Here is an 18,480-nt window from a genome sequence, read left to right as displayed (position 1 = left end):
AAGAACTTTACTTTGAAGAGCAGTTCACGTAAAATCATTTTCAGAAGTATAATTTAGAGAGTAATTCTAAAATTTAATATTAAACTAGTCTCTAAACACTTTTAAGAGAAGTTATTGAGACGTTCTCTAAAATTCTAACACACTTATATAATATGACGTATTAGAAGAGTTTAAAACGCTCTTTAAGTTAAAGCAAAATCACTCTCCCATCTCCTTATCATAAAATATATTTAAACACTACTCATATTATATTATGTTATTTATTCTTAATTTAATTTTTCATAAACTTTACAATTTTCTTACAATTAAAATTTATTTATATTTAAATTGCATTTATCTTATTTTAAAATAAAATAGAATTACTCAAATATTGGATTGCTATTAATATAAAAGTTCTTTTAGTTCTGAACATTTAACTCAAACATTCATCCTAGATTAAAAGAATTTGCAGTATATTTAAATTATTAAAAAAAGCCCTAAATTGAGATGAATTCGAAGTTAGATTAAAAAAATATATATTTAAGTAATAATCAAATAAGATTTGCCTAAATTACGCATATAATATGTAAATTATAATAAATTTTAATTTTTTTTTTCATTTTAGCTTTATATAATCATCTCTCCGTTTATATATTAATACATTTTTATACATAAAGCGTATACATAACGATATTATTTTAAACAATAAATGTTAAAATTATTTTTATTTAATTTTATAATTATGAATAACATGTATTAAAATTATAACTGTTTAGAAAAATTATATTAATTTTAAAATAATATTTTTATTCTATAGTGTTAATTATTTTAATTAAATATCAATTATCAATATATATTAACTATAAATTTATGAAATAAAAATCCTAAAAGTAAAGTCTAAATTAATAAATAAAAAAATTAAAATTACGTATATAAGTACAATAAAACTATATGTGAATTTGTTTGAAAAAGAATATAAGAGAGAATATTTTACAACAATATAAGTTTTGAGAATAAAAAATAGATGAATGAAGGTAATAAATTTTATAATTTTAAATAAATTTTTTTATATGATATTACATATAAATAATTATTGAAAATTTTGACTTAGAGTATTATAAATAATTTATTAAGTATTATGAATTTTATAGATGTAAATATATGTAGTCATAATTAATTTAACATTTTGTGGTCATAATCAATTTAAAATTTTATATAAAATAATAAGATAAATTATATATATATATATATATATATATATATATAAATATTAATAGAAAATTTAAAAGTTTATACAAGATAATGACAAAAATTTTATAAATATAAACATGGTTATTTACAAAATTTTTAAATTTTTTATAAAGTAATAAAAAAAGTAAGTAACAATTTTTATCTCCTAAGTTTATAATATAATTAACAAAAATTGATAAAAAATAAAATAATTATTTCAAAAAAATATAATTTACACTTCATTTTAAACTAATTTTAATATTAAAAATTACATATAACTACTTATAAAAAAAGTAAACACTTTACTTTCTACACATTAGATTTTAATTTATAACATAGAAGTGGATTAAATTCTTTTAATTATAATGTTTATTTTTTTAGTTAAAAAAATAGTTGTATCTTTTAGTGTAATTTTTTTATTTTAATAATATATAATTCAAATAAATTTATGCACAAATTATAATTATATTTAAAAATTTAAAATTAAATTTACACAAGTTTAAACTAAACGAATTCTTAATACCTGCACCGTAATTGCACACTCGGATATCAAAATGATATATAAAAAGTGTGTTAAGTATAATTTAAATTTTAAAAGATATAAATGTAATTTGACAATAAAAATTTGTAAGAAACTAACAAAAAAATATGAAAAAGTTTTTATCTAGAACTAGCACAGACTTCATTAAAGAAAAAGGAGCTTCAGAAAAGAATTATTGAAAGTTGATAAAGGCAATACTCATTGAACTTATAAAAAGAATAAAAAAGAATGGGATACGCTTTTTGTTTGTAACTGAAAAATAAAAAGGATCAAAAGTGCAACCAAAAATACAAATTTTGCAGTCGAAATAAAGCACTTTAGTAAATTCCATTCAAAATTAACTAACTTTTGGTGCCCAAAAATAAGGCCAACTTTACATGTTATTTAACCAAGAAAAACTGTAAAAAGAAATTTGAATAACTAATCAACAACACATTTTCACTCAAAGCGATCACGCATCTGTCTCCATTTATTTTGCTTTTACTTAATAATATAATCAATCAATGATTCATGACTTAATTATTTAATTATAAAATTTTATCTAGATAAAATAGTTTAGAATTTTTAATTATATTGGACTGTTTAAATTACTGTTTAAAAAATAAATATGTTTTATCTATATATATATATATATATACTGGTAAATATTTCTTGCATTCTTTTAGTATTTTTTTAATTAAAGTAAACTTTTTAAAATGAATGAATCAAAATTATATAAAAAGTATGTATAATTAATTTAAAGTATCAAAAAGTAAATCAATTTTATTTATGAACAATATCATAAAAAATGAAGAATCAAATTTTGAATTAATAGAAATAGAAAAATAGAAAGTGTTTTTATTTACAAGATATATGAAAGTGTTTTGAAATTTTGTAAAGAAATAAAAAAGAAATATATAGATAGAGAGACACGTGTACACTGCCCTAAAACCCCAAAGTCGAACCCTAATAAACTGGACAATCTTCTCCCCCACAGACAAATTTCCCCCTTCCCTCCTTTCTCTCTCTCTCCCTTTCAGTTCATTTCAACACACTCTTCAGTTTTCGCACACCCCACCCCAACACTTTTCTTTCCTTTTTTTCTCTTTTATTTTTTGATTTTCCCCAAAACCTAACAAAGAAACAAACAGCACATGGGCAAGTACATGAAGAAATCCAAAATCGCCGGCGATGTCGCTGCTGTGATCATGGAGGCACCGCCGCCCCACTCTCCCCTCGGGGTTCGCACCAGGGCCAAGACCCTTGCCCTTCAAAACTCTCCTCCACTTTCCTCGCCGCAAAATCCTGACTCCTCTGCCTACCTCCAGCTCCGCAGCCGCCGCCTCCTTAAGCTCCCTCCGCCGCAGCTGCCGGAAAAGCCTCGCAAGTTCTCTGGCGATAGTGCTGTCTCCAATTCCAGGCTCGGACAGAGGTTTGCCAAAACTGCGTCGTCTCACAGCGCTGAAAAGTTAGGACCTTTCTGCGCGGAAGAGGATAACGCTGAGTGCTCTTTTGGCGAAAATTTCTTAGAGGTTGAAGGCAGAGAAGATAGGTATACATACATATTATATAATTCTCACTTTCTTCCTCTTTTCTTACTTTTTTATTATTTTGTAATTTTTTTTTCCTGTTTGTTTCTGCTTCATGCATTTGTGTAGAGTAAATATTTTTTGTTTTTGCATGTAAGTGTTTATCTCTGTGTGTGTTTTTTATTCTGGAGGCACATTGAAGAGTAGAAGTTTTATTCATATTTCACTCCCAAAAGTCACAACTCTTTAGCATCTTTCTTCTAGTTTTTTTTCATATTATTTAATTTTTTTGTTGAACTATGCATGCTCTTATTTTCTGAATTTTTTCTGTTAATGCATTTTTACTTTCATGTGATTGTTCTGATTTTTATGTTGCTAAAATTGTTACGGTTTTAGTGGAGCCGAGGTAATGGGGATAGAAGAGGGTTTAAAATTTTTTATTTTGATACATGATGCCCTGTTTTTCAACTTGTGTCTTTGAAGGCATATTATAAAAAATTTAATAAATAGTAAATTTTTAATAAAAAGTTATTCTTATCGAAAGGGTATGTGTAGAAAAATGTTATGAGATATCCTCTCTCAAAAGTAACAACTGTTTTGCTACTTGTTTATATATATATATATATATATATATATATATGTATTGTTGTTATTATTAATTATTTTTATACCTTTGTGAAGTCTTAGTCCTGGAATTTTTTGGTTATGTATTTTTATTTTCCTGTAATTGCTTTTATTTCTTGCTCTGTCAAAATCTGGGTACTGAGATAAAGGTCTGTTATGACAAAGGGTCGCTCAGATTTGAGACTTCTGTATGTGACTTGTGATAGGTTCTGCAACATGCATGCTCCTCTGGATGGTTATTTACTGCAAGTTGCATTTTTCTGCTGTATTTATATTTGCATGCTACACTTTAATTCGACTTCCTCATGTGAAATATTTATAAATTTATTATTAGAAATCCTGTTTATTGTAATTATCTATTTACATAATTAATGGTTCTAACCAATAATGCAGAGAGTTGATAAAATTTCAATCTTTTTCCAAGTAAATAGAACCAACAAATTGGAAAAAAGGTTCTTTAACTTGATTTTAGAAAATGGAAGAACATTTATTGTCTTTGCAGATCTAATTGTGGACTAATTTTGATTTAACAATTTTCATGGAGTTATATTTTTAGGCCATTTGTTATGTCTAGTCATATTTCCATCAAGATTATGATGAACTTAAAATCTGAGTAATTCGAAATGTTTCACTTCAAAATGCTTAGCGCTTCGTAATTGTCAAGTTGAAAATATTTGGACTTTAGTAACAGGAGCAGCCATAACTCTTATGACTCGTGTTAGCAACGATGTGTCATTTACATGGGATGGGGCCTAGTTGCAGATCGATGTTTTTTGGATTCCTATTTGGGTTTGCGGTGAAGTGAGAAAGATTTGGGCGTCTCTTTCTTTGTATTTTTTTAGTCCTTGAGCCCACTGAGTCAGAACTTGTCTCATTAAATGCCAGTTACCTTTTTGGAGTAGCAATTTGTCTCTAGTTCCATAGTGAACTGAAGAGATTGTGGAGGAAATATTATCTTTTTTTTTCCTCAATTATTTTGCTGTCAGCAGTTAGCATGCTGGCTCTGGTGCAGAAACGTTTGAGAACCAGCCAGTATATGTATTTATAAATTATAAATGACTGCTATTTTCTTTTTCTCCCTATTAGACTATTTTCTACTAATCTATTTTTATTTTAATTTTGTTCTTTAACAGAAGCACCAGGGAAAGCACACCTTGTAGTTTAATAAGGGATTCAAATGCAATTCATACTCCTGGTTCAACCACAAGGCAAAGAACGCACCAAATAATCCGTGAACACATACAAAGAAATATTCCAACGGCTTATGAGATGGAGGAGTTCTTTGCTTATGCAGAGAAGCAGCAACAAGCAATATTTATGGACAAGTGTGCATTCCTTTATCCCATTGTGTGTGTATATATATATATATATATATAAATATATATATTATTTTATTTTTTCTTTTTTACCTATAGGGTATTTTTATTTGAAAATTTCCCCATTTATTAATTTAATTATGTCTATATTGTCTGTATTTTTCAGGTACAATTTCGACATTGTCAATGAAGTACCTCTGGCAGGACGGTACGAATGGGTCCCAGTACTTCACTAGGATAAGCTATAGTCATATGGATTTCAAGCAGAGCTATTAGACTTGGAATATGACGACTAGCGGCTTTCACTAACATTTAGATTGCTCAAGGCTAAGGTTCATGTTTAACAAGCTACAAGGGAAAGGATCTGTTTAGAATTTTCTAATATCATTATCTGGGTAGGTTAGAGTTAAGTGTCTTTCCAATTTGTAGGGGGTATATGAATGAATATATCTAGTTTTTAGGTTCATCTTTTCTGTAATTTCATTACCTCCTCTGTCTATAATTGGTAGGGATTAGTCGTGATGTTAATGTAGAGAGCGTACTGGCTGATGTCGTCAAGCTGGAGATTTGGCATATTAAAATTTTAACCTTGATTACCATTATACTGTTCTTTGCTTCACAGGGAATGACCCTACTGTCAGCTAGTGAATCAAAAGTTTCATGACAACCAGCCATACCCACACAAGACTACAAAATAGTTTTCTTTCTTAAATATAGTAAACGGACAACTTATTTTGAAATATGTGTTTCACTTGAGTCACCCAAAATGCAAAGGACAGTGCACTAAGAAAATAAATGGCTGTTGTCTAGTCAGGAATGACAAATTTGTCAAGATAGTGGCATTACACAAAATATTTTTGGATAGGCCTTTTCGTTTTTAGTAAAATCAATATTTAAATTATTTTTCAATATTTTTTAGTTTTAAATTTTAATGTTTTATATTAAATCGAAGATATTTTTTCAATTTTAAGATTATTGTAATATTTGTCAATTTAATTTAAATTTTAAATTTTAATGCATCATATAAATAAAGATAAATTAATTTTAATTTTGTCTTATTAAATGTAATAAAATAATAATCTTTTTAATTTTTAAATTTCATTCAATCTTAAATAGTATATAGTATTATAGTATATCCTTTTAAAAGTATAATATTGTATACAAAACTTCCTAGGACATGTGAAATATTTAAGTAATCTTTTTATTAAATTTATTTTGAAGTGATACCGTGGTTGTTTACGACAGTTTTGAGGTGCTTTGTCATAAGAACAATTTAGTAAACTCAATATTTAACATAAAAGATGATAAATTCAAATTCATTTGTGTGTGCATTGCATAACCATACAGAAGAAAGACTTATAAAGCAATTTATACAAACAGAGTCTACCTGCATGTAGAGTTTAACTTTGTCATATCATACAAAGCATACACTATAATGCTATGAAGTTAATTCCAGTTAAATTAATCTATTTATTTTCATAATTTCTTTACATTTCTAATTAAATTCTCAGTTTAAAAAATTTAATTAATTTTTTTATAATTTTAAAATGTTTTAATTGCATTTTCAATTATTATTATTGTTATATCTTTATTAAATACAATCACACAATATTTTCAATTTACTAACTAATTTTTTATAAGTATTTTTTTCTCTAAATTCCTGAATCTTATAATTCCTATATTGATGCTTACATATTCAATATGCTACAATTAAAATATGATAATCCAGAAAATACCAAGAAAGAAAAAAGAGATTTTAAATCACTCTTAAAATCTTAAAGACTCTTAAAATTTACTTATATATAAAAAAAATAAATTAAAGTTTGGATTCTAACTGCGTGACTTCAAGTTTTTATATCAATTTTATATGAATATTTTATTATAACAAATAAATAAAAGATAAAAACTAAATTTACTTTGAACTTATCACTCTTAGTATGTGAAATACAAATGACTAACAATAATTCAACGTTAAAAATATAACCTAGTAATAATATGATTTAGGAATTTGAAAAATACTTATAAAAAATAATTATAAAAATATTAGAATGGAGAAAAAAGACAGGTCATCAAATTATAAAAATATTATGACATCGATATTATATATATATATATATATAATATTCATTATTAAATATTTAATTAAAAATATAACATTATAAGAAGTTAATTAAAATATTTTAAATTATGAGGACCAAATTAAAAATAAAAAAAATAAGAGCTAACAAATTAATTTAACCATTATTACTTGATATAAACATATATAATAAATAAATACTCAAGTAGTAATATGCTTTCAATTTAGGAAGCACCTAGAAGAAATTATAAGAAAATAATTTGAATTTATAAAAAGTTTATAATTTTTTTTACTTTAATTTTAAAATAATAAATCTCATGTTAGTTAATTAATTACAAGGTAAAGAACTTAAGCAAGAAGACCGTGAATTTAAATTGTCAAAACTTTTTAGACAAATAGGTAAAACTTAAGCCATTTATTAATATCAAAAACAAATTTAAGTCTACTCTCTCCTTCAATCTTGAGTTGGATTCGAGGAGAGTTGCTTTTTGTGTAACACTCTTAATTTTACTTTTATTTGTATTATATTTTATGATATTTGGTTGTGCATATTGCTTGCATATAAAAGAGTTTGGATTGTGATAATTGTAGAGAATCTCGTTCAAACAAAATATGTCTCATTTCAGCAAGACAAAATTTTCTAAGATTAGGCATTCTGAAGATTTCTCACTCAAGCGAGAAAGGATAATATCGCTTCAACTGTCATCTTATCCAGGTGAGGAGTCGTAAAAAAAAAAAGGAAGAGTTCTCTATACCCATTCTCACTCAGGTGAGAATACCCTCGCTCAAACAAGAATATCAAAAAAATTGAAGAAAAATTATTGTCTAGTTTTTTCGCTCAGGTGAGAAATGGATCACTTAGGCAAGAATTATGTTGGTCAAGCGAGAACTTGCTAGTTTTGAGGGGTATTTAAGAAAATTTCTATTCTAAAACTTGCATTGCAATCCAAAAAAACATTTCTAACTTTTCTCTCTGAATACTCTTTTCCCTTTTCTCTCAGAGAAAACTCCTGAGCTCCAAACTTGTTTCGAATATGAATTCAAACATCAATTCTAGTAAATCTCTAGTAAGTTTCTTTGAGTTTTGTTCTTCAATATCACCTCTATTTTCCTCTATTTTTTTTCTCTTCTCAAAGTACTCTCTTTCATGATACTTAAGAAGATCTTGATCTTTTGGATGATCTCTTCCATCAACCTCTTCATAAAACTATAACTTTGAGGTAATGAGAGCTCTATTCTATTACTGAAAACATGATATATTTTTGTACTTATGAACGTGTAATAATATGATTTTGTAGATATTATTGAAAGTATTTTGAGCTCGTGTAAATGATTATATGTATTTTAGTTTGAAAATATGTGTTTGAATGAGATTGTTGATGATTTATTTAAATTGATTAAGTGTGCGTTTTCCTTGTTCTTGATGACATAAATTATATGTTATACTAAGAAATTACTTTTTGGACTGAGTATGGAGGTGTTTGACCTTCAGCATGATTAATTGAAGTATGATATGAAAAGTATATTTGAGTATAATAGAAAAATGATAAGAATGAAATTATATTCTTATGAAAGTGATCAATTTATGACATGATGAGAAATGAAAAAGAATGAAGTGATTATGAGAAATGAAAGGTAATAAGAATATGTATGGATAGTACAGAGATACATTGAGAATGTAGAAGATGAAAGCGATTATAGAAATTTTAAAGAAATAAAGGTGATGGATGTTTTTCTTCAATTTGAGATTAAATTATGAGAGTAAAAGCATTACATGCCTCACTCTCGTTTCCTAACCTAAATTATCAAGTCTTTTTGTAGACAAATAAGTCATTCAAACTTAAAATTATACTTTTTCTCAAACTTAGAACAAATCCACAATTAAATTATAATATATTTTAGTAAGTTTTTTTTATATAACTTTTCAAAATAAACTCTTTATTTTATTTTAAAAAATAATTTAAATTTATGACATAAATCTTTGTACAAATAAAAACTTATTGAGTAAACACTTAATTTAAATTGTTTACCCAAACACTATTTGCAAATGTTAATAGATTCTTTACTTTAGATATCATATCATCTTAAGAAGAAAAAATATTAAATTTATTAATTTTTTTTGAAGGATAAATTACATTTTAAATTCTTAAGGTTTAATAAATTATTGCTTAACACCTTTTTTTTTACATTATAATAATTTTTAAATCAATAATTACATAAAAAATTAAGAGTAATTTGTTAAATTGAAAAGGGTATGTGGTATTATGTTATAACAAAAGTCAAGGAAATTTATGTTAGGTAAAAAAAGAACTATGAAGTGAAATTTTGTTAAATCTCAGAAGAAGATGTAAATACATTTTGCCTATTTTTTAAATATGTATCTAAATTAAGAGTTTAAACATAATAATTATTTCTTCTCCATATTACCTATATGATTTAGATCAACCAACCCTTTCCATTATTTCTAATATTTTTTAAAGAACAAATTATCATGAATAGTCTTGTTATGCCTACATCAATCTTGTTTTTAAAAATAATATTAGTTTCATCAATGAGAATATTAAAGTTCTTGCTCTCACCAATTCACTTATCAATATTTTACAACTTTATAAGTGTATGTGAATGATATAATTCTAGCCGAAAATAACAAAGCTGAAATTGATTGAATCAAGCATGCCTTCGACAAAACTTTCAAGATCAAAGACTTAGGAAATATGAGATATTTTCTTAGAATAGAGGTAGCTTGAAGTAAACAAGGGATAATAATGAATCAAAGAAAATATACTTTAGAATTGTTATCAAAAGTAGGGTTCCTAGCATGTAAACAAACAAATACTCCAATTAATAATGTTAGTAAACTATCATGTGAAGGAGGAGAGTGATTCTCAAATGTACTTACATATAAATAACTAATATGCAAATTTGAGTATCTCACAACCACTCAACTAGACATAACCTTTTATGTATTATAACTCTCTCAATTACTTGCCAAATCATCAACAAATCATTACTAAGCTGCTCTTCTGAGTATTAAGTATTAAGGTATAGCAAAGGTGTACTAAGCCTCGATTTTTTTTTTTCCAGTAACACTATTATTCAACTCAAGGGTTATTATAATAGTGACTGGGATAGTTATGGGGATTCAAGATGGTTATAACAAGCCTCAATGTTTATCTTGGAAGTTCTCTCATATCATGAAAATAAATAAAGCATAACACAAGAAAACAATATGAAAAAGCTCTTGTGAAGTTAAATACAGGGCAATGACAACTATTTCTTACGAAATTCAGTGACTTACTTATCTTTTGCAAGACCTCAAAGTTCCTTTTGAGAAGTCCACACTCTTATATTGTGACAATAATTTTGTTAAACATATTATCCAACCCTAATTTCCATAAATAAATGAAACATATAAAAATAGATTGTTACATTATGAGAGAGAAACTTAAAATAGATTTAATTTATTTATTCCTAATTTTCTTAGTTGATCAATAGACAAAGTTGTCGATTAGGTTAAGTAGTAGTTTTATGTCAGATTGTTGCTCATCGAAAAGGGGAGACCCATTCTTGAGTCTTTAATCATTTTTTTCTATTTGTCCCAAGTTTGTAAACATATGCTCCTCATCTTGCAAGGAGATGTCAAAGAATGTTGATAATAGGCTTCTAGAAGGAAGCTAGTTCATCGTTAAGTTAGTTATTATTTTTCATTCTTTTTTGTTATCTCTTAATTTTTTTTAATTCTTTTGTATATCTGAATTTTTTACTGATTTCTAGAATTCCTCCAAACCTTTTTGATATAGGGGGTGGAGAAGTTTGTACATAAAGAGACATTTATTTCTATGATTTTTAATATCATCATCATTCACATATTGCTTACTATTTGTGCTGTTTCACTTTTTTTTTTGTCAGCATGGGTGTATTATGTTGACTTGTTTTACCAAGGTAGAAAAAACTGTTGAATTTATTAAAGGAATTTATTTTCTCAGATGAAATTTAATAAAATTATTAAAAATAAATAAATAAATAGAGTCCCTCCTTCCAAATTCCTTCAAATCCAGTGAAAAATAACATAATCGAACTTAAAATAGAGAAATTGAAAACAAAAATGTAGTTGAAGGATATACTTCCTAGTCTGAGTTTTGACTAATTTCATCGACCTTACGTGAATGAGACTTATCAAATAGACACATCCTAAATTCTACAAAGTTTTACTGGGACCGAAAATTTCTGTCACAGTAAATGGGAGAAAGGTTATTATGGAGTTATGGTAAGAACCACAAAACCAAAAGTGTAAAAAACAAAGGATAGAGGCAGAATGAATCTCAGCATATACTTTTTATTTTCAGAATATCCTTAGGATCTTTCAACTGAAATTGGATATTTGTCACATGTGATTTTGTTTGAGACGTCGTTCTCAAGTACAAATATAACTATCTACACAATCGTTGTCACTCTTTATAACTAGTTCAAATCGGAGTCCCTAACGAATTTCAATTTTTAGCACTAATTATCCTCTATTTCATGACCAGAAAAAAGAAAAAGAAAACCTCTATTTTGCGTGGCTTGATTATTATTTTTAATTGGATTTTATCAAACCCGTTTATAATTGACTTAAACGAGAATGTTACATTTCTTTAAATTGATGATCTTCAAACTCCACAAATCTGCAACGTCAAGAAATTGACTGTATTTGTAATTGCCATTATTTTAATAACAGTAGCAGCTTTATCTTCTTAAATCCATACCGTTATCATAATGAAGCAGCTTACCATATCATACTAGCATCGAGCCACCGGGTGTAAGCTAGTTATGAGGTAAACAATTTACAAATAGTTTCACAAGACCTAATTCTACCATCATGCCTACTGTATATACTCGATGATTCCAAACTATTTGTACGTGACACTATTCTTGCTCATGCCCTTTCGAAGGTATATAACATATTGAAGTACCTTAAACCCAGTCCATCAAAAAGTTTGTTAACACAAGCAATGAACTTCTCAAGTTACATTACTCAACCAAATGGTAAAATATATGCTACACCAATTAACGGCATACAGGATGATTAGTACATAAGACTAAGGGAAATGAGAGAAGGAATTTCTGTTTATGAGATCTAAGTCTATATTAGGACCCATGAAACCTAAGGCAAGGAACATAATAAAACACTGGAAGTAACCACACACAATATAAAGAATGTCTCATCAAGAAAATTTATACAACAGATTTTTCAAGGGATTAATGCATGAATCTGAAATGGAGCTTCAATGTATAGAACATAGGTGATATACAATAGTCATTTGCCACCATAGTAAATACTAAATTTTCACAAAAAATGGCAAAACTATGAATTGGTGTATTTCTAATCAATATTGAAACTGAGGATTTGTAAACAACATCGTAGTCAAAATCGAGATTTTACGTAGGATCGGAGAGGAAAATTGAATATATACATATAAAATAGTATAAATAAGAAGAAAATAAAAACATTAATTCAAACCACAATATTTTAAAAAATGAATATTAAGAACATGTCCAACATAAATATATTTCAAAGTTCCAAACCAAATACAAAATCAATATTCAAACTTTAAATATCTATTTTATTATATCTAAAATATTTTGATAATAAAAAAAGTCATCATCTCCTTTATCATCTAAGTTGTCTATATTAGGAACATCACTAACACCAACATCTTGATTTGAACCTTGGTCTTAAATCTAAGTTCTCATCTTCATCAAGAGCATCAACCTGAATGTCCTCATCTTCCAAATTGTCTTCTAGGCCCAAATCTTCATGATTTCCTTTATCATTATTTTTCACTATCCACTCATTGTCAGATGGAATATCATCTACATTTATGTGAAGATCCTTCACTCTCCTAGCTGTCTTCTTCTTGGCCAATTTTGAATTTGCTATAACAAATACCACATCAATCATTGTATTTTGCTTCAAATAGTTTCTTCTTTTAGTATGCACCTAAACAAATAATAATATATTAAATTATAATTTAAGATAAAAAATAGTTGGCTAGCCTAGTACATAATTTTAGAAAAAAGAATTTCTACTTACTATTTCAAAAGTACTTTAGTTACATTCACATCCAAAAGAACTACATGTCAAGTTTAGTATTCGAATAACAAATCTTTGAAACTCAGGATGCTCATCTTCATGAGACATCCACCAATCAGTTGGCAGACGCATATCAATAGTTTTTCTAGTCAAGTGACTATCAAAATTACGAGTTTGCTTTCTAAATGAATCAAGTTGACAATCAATTTTACATTGTTCATCTTGATCAAGCACCATACTTGTCAAACAATGATGTAGTCCACACTTAACTTTAAGATTAGCCTTAAATTTAGGACTATAGTGCATTCTTGGATTAAGAAAATAGCTTGTAGCATGCAAAGCCCTATGCAGCTGTTTATCCCATCTTTCATCTATGATATTCTATATAGGTACATAACTGATAAAGAGAAAACAACAAAGATTTAATATACAATACAACATAGATCACAAAATAGAGACTAATTTAATTTGATAGTAGTTATAGTTATTTACCTTTTCTTAACACCATTGAAAGCAATTTCAATATTCTCTTTAGCTTGATTCATTACCTCATAAATAAACTCCATAGTTTCCTCATTTGAATCAATCATTCGAAAAACTTTGATAAGAGAAAATGCAACCTTCAAACAAGTGATTATATCCTTCCAAAACTCTATCCAAAATCAATTCTTCTATAACTTTTCCATCCTTTGTCTTAGCAAACTTAGAAGACTTCCATTCATTAGATGTGAACATTCTTATCAAAGCAGCTCTATTTTCTTAAAGGCACCATAGAGTCAAATAAGATGTAGCAAAATAAGTAATTCTTGGCCTTACCAAATCTTTGCCTTTGGTGAAATGTTGCAATAGAGAAATAAGACCCGTCCTTAAATAGATGTAGGTTGTAATTTTTCTACCTTTTAGAATTATCTCTTCATGAATCTGTATCTTCTTCTGAAAGTCCTCCAACATTAAATCAATGTAATGTGCTGCACAAGTGGTCCAATACAAGTGTTTCCATTTTTGCATCAACATCTCCCTTGCAACTTTATAATTTGCTGCATTACCAGTCACAACTTGGACTACGTTTTTCTCACCAATTTCTTCAACATCATCAATTATTTTAAATATTTTATTAGTTGTTTTTTCTATAAGAGATGCATCAATAGACTTAAAAAAAATAGTTCCTTTAGGACTATTTACCAAGAAGTTCAATATTGTTCTCCTCCTCTTATCAGTCTAGCTATCAGTCATTAATGTGCATTCAATAGTATTCCATTCAGCTCTATGTTCTTTTAATCTCTCCTTTTTTAACTCTATTTCCTTTTTCAAATACTTGACTCTAATTTCATGATAGCTTGGTGGTTTAAATCCAGGACCATGACTAGCAATTAAATCACATATAATAGAAAATTCATCATTTCTTGCCACATTGAATGGTATCACATTATTATAAAAAAAACCTTCCAATAGCTTGACAAACCTCCTCTCTTCTAATTTTGTTGAATATGTTGTTCACTGTTGCTTGGGTGCTCCTTTTCCAAAAAATATTTCCTCCTTCAGCACCTTATTTTCACTTGATTTTCTTTTGCTTCCACTACTTGTATCTAAAGTCTTTCTTAGTAGAACAATTAGCAAAGGAATTTGATTTTTTATTCAAAATTTCTTGCATGCTTATGAGTAAATTCCACATTTTCTTTTTGACCCTATCTGGAACAGATTTGCATGCTCGAACATCTTTGGCTGTCCAAGTGATGCTTCAATCGATAAGTACCTCCACTTACAAGTTTTTTGACAATATTTGCATTGAATTTTTCTTGTACCTTAAATTGTAATCCCATCTTGCCATGCTACATTACTTTTATTTTTTGGTGCATTCTTTGGTAATGACTTAGAGGGAGGAACTTAACTACTGGTTAAAGCCATTTTATCTAATGTAGCAGACAACAGTAGCACATAAAATAGAAAGTAGAGCACAAAAGCAAAAAATGAAGAAAATCTCAGTCAGACACAGTAGCCCAAAGATGATGAAGATGAAGAAGAAAAAAATAGAGCACAACTAGAAAATCCTAGACCAAATCACAGAAAAAATCATGTCGCCAGAGCTAAGCCCAGTTGCCAGAGCCAAATTGTAGTCGCCAAAAAACACAGAGAAGTCGCACAGCAGAGTCAAAGGAAGAAGTTTGCACAATAGAGACGTAAAGTCTCACAGAATAGTGTGAAGAAGAAAGGAAGAAGTCGTAGTGTGGAGTTTTTGGGATTTTAGAGTTCCAACTCCTTTAATGAAGTCAAGTCGGGTCGGGTCAGGTTGTGGGCAGTGGCCCAAAATATCTTATTCTCTGGCGCATCCGGATCATGCATTTTCAACGATTTTATGGCTCAACAAGAATGATCTCACCGAACCTACCATTTCGTGTTTCTGGCATTGATTGAGCACGTAGGCGTGGCTGGAGATTCTACGATTCGAAACACGATTTTGACTATCTTGGTAAATAGCATTGAATGCAATGATATCATCCCAAAACTTTGGGAAGAAAAATATCAAATATATTTTTTAACAATTTCCATAATGCTCAATATTTCAAGACTTCCTCTAATGATCTGGTTGATTAGAGGAGCCAAAAAAATATTATTTCAGGCTCCAGGAAACTACAATGTAAAGAGAAGTGATATTGATAGAAGTATACTAGATTACTTGGCATGGTAAGGATTATACTAGCTACAAGCTATTTAGACAACTTATTAAAAGATGCAAAACCTTTTTCAACCACTTTGGTAAAATTAGCAGATTCTTCCGTTGCAACAATCTTTCGTAGTCTTTCTTGAAGAGTTCGTACTATATCCTCTATCTTGCGGAGCTTTCTCCATCTATAGGCAGTTTAAAGACCAAAGCCACCATATACAACAATATAGGAAGCCCATACATAAAGGTAAGTTTTTGCACGCTCTTTGATTTTTAGATATTATTTTTCCAATGAATCTTTGAAGTCCATAGCAGAAAGGCCATTGACTACTTGATCCTTCTCATGTTTCTGGATAAGAGGTGCAGAACTTGTTGATTTTTGGTTTTCATGTTTAGGCTGATTTGCCATGTCCTCTACTTGTAAAGTTTTAGATGTTGATTATTTAAAGAAACTGCACAACCGTTTACATCTTTAAGTATGACATATTTGAGAAGACAGAAGACAAGACCATTTGCCTCATAGCATAAGAGCATGAGTATACAAGCAAAAGGAGAAAATATTTAATGTTGCGCTTTCTAATCAAGAGTAAACTCACAAGAACATCAAAGTGAAGGCCAATCAAACCAGCCCACCCTATTAATCCCTGGCCCATATGGGTTGATAAATTCACATTTTACTATATTTTTAGCTTAGTTTTTATTAGTAAATAAGTAGTTAAATATTAAATAAACTTGAAAATACCATAAAAATTGCATTGATATTCATAATTGTGTAAATAGTTTAGAATTTTAGATTTTATTCGAATTCTGGACAATTATGCTCAAGAAGAGTTGAAGATTGAAGTGAATAAAGTAGAGGAATTGAGCTTAAAAGATCAAGAATCAAGTGATATGTGCTGGGCATAATAACTTTGGGTGCATAGAGTTAACATTTTGAAGAAGAAAATCCATGAAGATCAATTGCGTAACAACTCTAAGTGCTCAAAGTTATCACGCCAGCAATAGAATTCATGAAGGGTCTTGCGCGTAAACACTCTTGCTAATGAAAGTAGCTATGCCCAGGGCTAATTCGTCAAGAAACCTTGCGCGTAAACACTCTTGCTATTGAAAGTAGCTACGTGCAAGGAAAATTCACATAGAACACATGCTCGTGGACACTCTTGCTATTGAAAGTGTTTACGCAAAATAATGAAATTTTGGAAACTGCTTTTAAGTGTTAACTTTGGACGTTTGAAGTTCTTACTTCAGCCTTAGAAGCTTCAGGAAGGCTTTCCACATTATTACTCTCAGCTTTTAAAGTGTCAACGTGGAAAGAGGAGGGAAAAAATATAAATAGTAGTTAAGAGTTTACATTTGGGAGCTTTTTGGTCATTTTTCACTTTCCAACTATTTTAACTTCCAAGGAGAGTTAGAGAGAGGGATTGGGAACGACTGTCAAGCTTCATTTCTAGAGGAATCAGGTGAAGATTGGGTCTTGGAAGATGTTCTTTTGTTCCTTATTCTCTTCTTCTCTTGCTTTTCCTTCTCTCATTGTAATGTTATTCTAAACCTCTTTTTTAGGGATTTGTGGATCTGAAATGGATGTATTGATTTGATTTTTAACTCTGAACTTTGAGTGTTTGATTGGATTGAGTAGTTAATTCTGTCACTAAATGATGACTCATATTTTGTTCCCACATTTATAATCTTATTGCATCATTTAGATGTCCTTTCATTCCCTTATTTCTTCCATTTAGTGTGTTTTTGCGTTTCTCACATTAATTAGGAATTTTTGTAAATATTTATTTTTTTTTCACGTTTCTATTCTGACATTTGTTTACTAATTTAGCCATAACTTTTTCTGTAGATATCCTTTTGGCTGATTCCTTTTGCATTGAATTCCTTACTTTCGGGGCTTCAATTTGGACATATAGATTGAGCTGTTTGGAGTTCAGAGCTATTTTCTACGAATTTTATAAGTTTAGACTTTTAGTTTGACTTTTGTATTGATTTTGTATTGCTTGTGTTTTTGCGGTTTTGTTATATTTATTTTTGGCCCAACCTTGGCCCATTCTTCTTTTTTTTAGAACTACTATTTATAGAGGTCAGGGGCTGATTTGGAAGGGCACTTAATTCATTTTTTTGGTTTTTCAGTTTTGTAAACTTTTCCGCTTCCAATAAACCTCTCATTTTTTTTACCTATTCTTCCATTCCCTTGCATCTTTTAGAATTCCGTTGCAACTGGATCTGCATTTACAATTGAAAGATATTTAAGATTCTGCAATTTTGATTTGTTTCCTTCCGCATTTCACTCTTAATTACGTCATCAAGTTTCAGATCACACTTGCTCAAGACGTTTATGATTGCTTCGAGTTTGTTTTCTGACCATACATTTTTGCGATTGCATAGGAAGTATAATTCGATTGAGTTATGCCTCCTTGTCTTGATTGTATAACAAACAATTGATTAATTAATTGTTATGCATAAGTGA

The 18,480-nt window shown here is 28.5% G+C and overlaps 1 protein-coding gene and 1 pseudogene across 1 annotated transcript; one reads left to right on the top strand and one right to left on the bottom strand.

Annotated features, from left to right (window-relative positions):
* Positions 1–2,755: 2,755 nt before the first annotated feature.
* LOC113863524 (cyclin-dependent kinase inhibitor 4-like) lies at positions 2,756–5,793 on the top strand. The gene is made up of 3 exons (XM_027497129.1): positions 2,756–3,281; positions 5,016–5,207; positions 5,365–5,793. Exons 1-3 carry the CDS (start codon positions 2,884–2,886, stop codon positions 5,432–5,434), a joined length of 660 nt encoding a protein of 219 aa, XP_027352930.1. The 5' UTR covers positions 2,756–2,883; the 3' UTR covers positions 5,435–5,793.
* A 7,165-nt stretch (positions 5,794–12,958) lies between these two features.
* LOC113862382 lies at positions 12,959–16,663 on the bottom strand (annotated as a pseudogene).
* Between the last annotated feature and the right edge of the window lie 1,817 nt (positions 16,664–18,480).

This window comes from Abrus precatorius, unplaced genomic scaffold (genome assembly GCF_003935025.1).
Source record: "Abrus precatorius isolate BTA unplaced genomic scaffold, Abrus_2018 Scaffold3, whole genome shotgun sequence".
In the NCBI taxonomy this organism is placed as follows: Eukaryota; Viridiplantae; Streptophyta; class Magnoliopsida; order Fabales; family Fabaceae; genus Abrus; species Abrus precatorius.
The sequence above is the reverse complement of the archived record's forward strand: the minus strand, read 5'-3'. Positions and strand labels throughout refer to the sequence as shown.

Coding starts and splice junctions, on each gene's coding strand:
- LOC113863524 (XM_027497129.1), top strand. CDS start 2,884: ATGGGCAAGTACATGAAGAAATCCAAAATCGCCGGCGATGTCGCTGCT. Junction 3,282..5,015: donor GTTGAAGGCAGAGAAGATAG/GTATACATACAT, acceptor GTTCTTTAACAG/AAGCACCAGGGAAAGCACAC. Junction 5,208..5,364: donor CAAGCAATATTTATGGACAA/GTGTGCATTCCT, acceptor TGTATTTTTCAG/GTACAATTTCGACATTGTCA.